The sequence below is a fragment of the Trachurus japonicus genome, unplaced genomic scaffold, assembly GCF_045865225.1.
Source record: "Trachurus japonicus isolate A0001 unplaced genomic scaffold, Traja_1.0 AP031036.1".
In the NCBI taxonomy this organism is placed as follows: Eukaryota; Metazoa; Chordata; class Actinopteri; order Carangiformes; family Carangidae; genus Trachurus; species Trachurus japonicus.
The window spans coordinates 1-3,891 of record NW_028221169.1 but is presented as its reverse complement, the minus strand read 5'-3'; the positions used below and the strand labels follow the sequence as shown (position 1 = coordinate 3,891).

General features: G+C 37.5%; 1 protein-coding gene across 1 annotated transcript; it reads left to right on the top strand.

Moving 5' to 3' along the window:
* Nucleotides 1-326: 326 nt before the first annotated feature.
* On the top strand, nucleotides 327-2,678 carry LOC146959808 (uncharacterized). The gene is made up of 4 exons (XM_085772885.1): nucleotides 327-476; nucleotides 1,167-1,325; nucleotides 1,443-1,538; nucleotides 2,373-2,678. Exons 1-4 carry the CDS (start codon nucleotides 333-335, stop codon nucleotides 2,676-2,678), a joined length of 705 nt encoding a protein of 234 aa, XP_085629011.1. The 5' UTR covers nucleotides 327-332.
* The last annotated feature ends 1,213 nt before the right edge of the window (nucleotides 2,679-3,891 follow it).

The window sequence follows — 3,891 nt, the reverse complement described above, 5'->3', positions numbered from 1 at the left end:
AAATCAAAAGCTACCCTGAGAAAGATGAGCTTGAGTCAGTTGCCGCTGCGCTCATTCAGAAGTATCCATGTCTGAAAGAGCCATTTGGCGTCACAGGCTACGAGGGATGGAAAACAAGTATTAAGTACAAACTTGGAAACTACAGGTCAAAGCTTCGCCAGGCAGGATGCAATGAGGTAAATGTAAACAAGAAAAGAAAAGGTGGAGGGGAAGATGACAGTCCATTTACCCTGAAAAAGCCCAAACGTGGAGAGGTCAATCATGTGCCAGATTACCCACAACACCATGATGATTCTACCCTTGAAGAGGAAAGAATCTCTCTGGTCGATGAAATGAAGAAGAAGAACAGGAACACAACATTGATAGAACAGAAGATGGAGCTGACGTTTTCCCTCAGGCGAAGGGAGGTGGTAGAGTGTCAGCCGATGGTATCTGAGATCCAGGAAAGGTGGCCTGCTCTGTTTTCTTGTGAAGAGGTAAGGATCTATTCTTTTTTATTTCTACTGTTCAGACAAGCGAGTAAAACAAGATGTTACATTGACATTTTCTACTGAGACTTCATTCTTCCTCAGAAGCGTCATCCAACGTGCTGCTGACGTGTCATTTACCAGCTGGCCGGCTGGTCTGCCGAGTCGGCCACGCACCTTCCATCCTGGGTGGTCTCTGGAGGAGGGAATCCCAGGTATGACATACCTGGGATTCCCTCCTTCAGAGACCAGAGGCCAGCTGATGAATGACACATTAGCAGAACGTTGGATGACGCCTCTGATGAAGACAACAATGTCTCAGTTGAAACTGTCAAGGTAACATCCTTTTTTACTTGCTTGTCTAAACAGTAGAAATAAATTGCAATAATAACAAGACAAAAGTAAAATTTTTAATCAGGTAAGAATGTGTGTTTTTTTTCCAAGGAGTAATTCACTTTCTGCAATTTATGGATGTGGCATAGTCACCCTTTTTATTGAATTTTTAATCCTCAAAATCCATGGTTAAAAATGAGGTTCTTTATTGCCTGTGGTGCATTTTAGTATGTAATCCACTTTTTCACAGGTCACAGAAAAATGGTCAGATATTTTACATGGTGCAGACTCATAAGCAACTTCCTGTAAGAAATTCTGACATTATGGTTTGTAAATTGATAATATTTTTTTGGTTTTCTTGTTAAGATATCTAAGGAATTTCATCGTATCACGAGCAAAGACCTCCTGGGGACTTTCAATGCATCCCTTGACAAGTTTGGGCCTGGCCTGCTGAAAATCTACAGGTCTAAGAAAGGAGCTTTTGGTCAGGAGATGGAGGACCTCCTTGATCAACTTGATGATCAGGTCAGTGAACTGCTCTTTTGCCTGGCAGTTTTAGAAGAGCATGAATATACTTTCTTATTAGGAATGACAACATTACAGTACTATACTAATTGAACTACTTATGTTTTCCACTTTTAGACATCCGACATTGTGTCCCACCGGAAAACAGCAGCACTGAGAGGCCTGCCTATCTACCTCCGTGAAGATGCAACCACGTTTTTCCTGAAGTGCTTGGTAAGTAAAAGTAACTGCAGGAAAGACAAATAATTCAGGTCATGCAGCTAATTACTTATTCTCAGTAGTTAATCCAAAAATGTAAGTACACCTCCCCAGGGCAGTTTATCAGTCCAGATGATTTTGGGGTGAGGGTTGGACTTTTCCACTTCAGATCCCTTTTTTTCTGCTGAGGGGAACAGTTGGTCATTTTGGGTGGTGTTTCATCACAAGGTTGGTGGGTTACATTGATTAAAGAAAGAGATTTATTTTTCTGGTTAATACCTCCACAAGTTAAATGGCAAATTAGTATAGCGTGGTACTAAGTAATTAATTTCATCAGTATAAATGTATTTAGTCAGAATTTTTTTTTTTTTTTTTTTTATCTTTCTTAAACAAATCATTAATTTGAATGCTGAAAGCTGAGAGACAAAATTTGAAAGATGATCCTCTAAGAGTAAGGCTTTTTTTGGCTGTCATTTTTGTTTGTTTTAAAAGCAGAACCATTGTTACAATGGGCTCTTTGCACAGCTTCACTACTTCCTTTACACCAACTTGTTTACTTCATGTAAATCACCCTCCTTAAACTACTAAATCTATTCTTGGCTTTAGCAGTTTTCATTGGCTGTCAGATTTCAGTTTATAGCTGCCCATGTTCTTCTGCCTTTTTTTAACATTTCAACTTCTTTTAGCCGTTATGAAGCCAATCATCTCTGCATACAAGTTATACTTTTCAGCTTTAGCATTAACCTTTTCAGAATTCACACATATTTTTTTTTTTTTTTTCAGAAAATGCTCTTTCTGCTGTCTTACTTTTTCTAAGCTCTTAATAATGTACCTGTTCTCCTTCCTCAGGACACCGACATTTTGGCACCACTGGTGCAAGGTGCATCTGTTGCCATCCTCACTGTGCTACATGATGAAGCCGACAACACTGTGCGAGACCAGGCGGTTGTGTTGGAAGGGGACATTGTGCTTCATAATATTCCAAACCTCTCTACTGCCATGGCATACCTCTTCGGCCTCCTGTATGCCCTCAACATTGATTATCCAAAACAGATGAGGTACTCCTTTGAGGCAATTCAGACCATCTTTTTTTCGCTCGGTGGCTCTCGATGCTCACAGCGCACAAGGTCACTGAAAGCGAAGCTTGTACTGTGACTGTTATTGAAGTTTAAGTGCATTGTTGTTACACTCATGTAAGTTCATCTGCTTCACCTCTGGATTATATAATTCAGCAGTTGCCAAAAGGTGTCTAGTGTTTCAACTGTTAAATTCATTATTGTTTAAGTAAAGCTTGAATGTGTATATGCAAAAAACAAAAACAAATGGCTGTTCACATGTAAAGTCAGATATGCAACAAATAGTCAAATGGCACAAAGTAATTCAGTGTTGACGTGTAAATTCAGAAGCCGCCAACCATGAGGGGGGGTGGAGGGTAATCATTATATACGTGTTCAGTAAGACTAGCATTGATTTAAAATACTCAGCATTGAGGAAGATTCACCCCAAATGTTACTAGACTATAGAACAGTATGCACGTTTCATAATCTGCAACAAACAAGTTAATCTCTTTGACCTCTGGAATATATAATCATTTGACAGTTGCCAAGGGGTGAATATAGTGTTTCAACTGTTAAATTCATTACTGTTTATGTAATCTTTAAGCTTGGATGTGTATATGCAAAAAAAAAAAGTAACCAAATGGCTAGAATGGCTGTTCACATGTAAACATTTACATTTAAGTTCAGTGTCGATTTCAAATTCTCAGCATGGAGGAAGATTCACTCCAAATGTTATTAGACTAATAGAACAGTATGTATGTTGTTTTTTTTACACATGCATTAATGATGGTTTTACTGTTGTTCACTGGTAAACTGAATAAAAAAAATTCTTGACAACATTCAGCTGTAGTGTGTATTATTAATTATCCATCTATTGAGCAGTTTTGAATGTAAAATTATAGCCAAAATAAATTTTATTATTTATTCAACAAGAATATTTGTGTTAGGTGAATCAAGGAATAAATGCCACTGAAGGAATAATTATGTATTTATACAACAAGAATATTTATATTTAAAGAAAGTAGAAATACATGACATTGATGGGAAATATTGTTTATTAATTCAACACAAAAATCTGTGTTTGGTGAAGGTAGAAATACATCGCATTCAAGCAAGAAATTCTTAATTAGTCTCACAGTATTATCCTCATAAAGTGAACAAAAAGATCCAAGTTGGCAGAACTCTTGGCAAAACTTAAAAACCTTAGTTAAGTCAACAACAGCTGGCAAAAGTTGAGAAAACTCAAAAATCTCTTGCATCATGTTGCCTTGATATTTTAAGTTTTCTGAACTTTTTCTTTTTTACAGTGT

Coding starts and splice junctions, on each gene's coding strand:
- LOC146959808 (XM_085772885.1), top strand. CDS start 333: ATGAAGAAGAAGAACAGGAACACAACATTGATAGAACAGAAGATGGAG. Junction 1,326..1,442: donor TTGATCAACTTGATGATCAG/GTCAGTGAACTG, acceptor TTCCACTTTTAG/ACATCCGACATTGTGTCCCA. Junction 1,539..2,372: donor CGTTTTTCCTGAAGTGCTTG/GTAAGTAAAAGT, acceptor CTCCTTCCTCAG/GACACCGACATTTTGGCACC.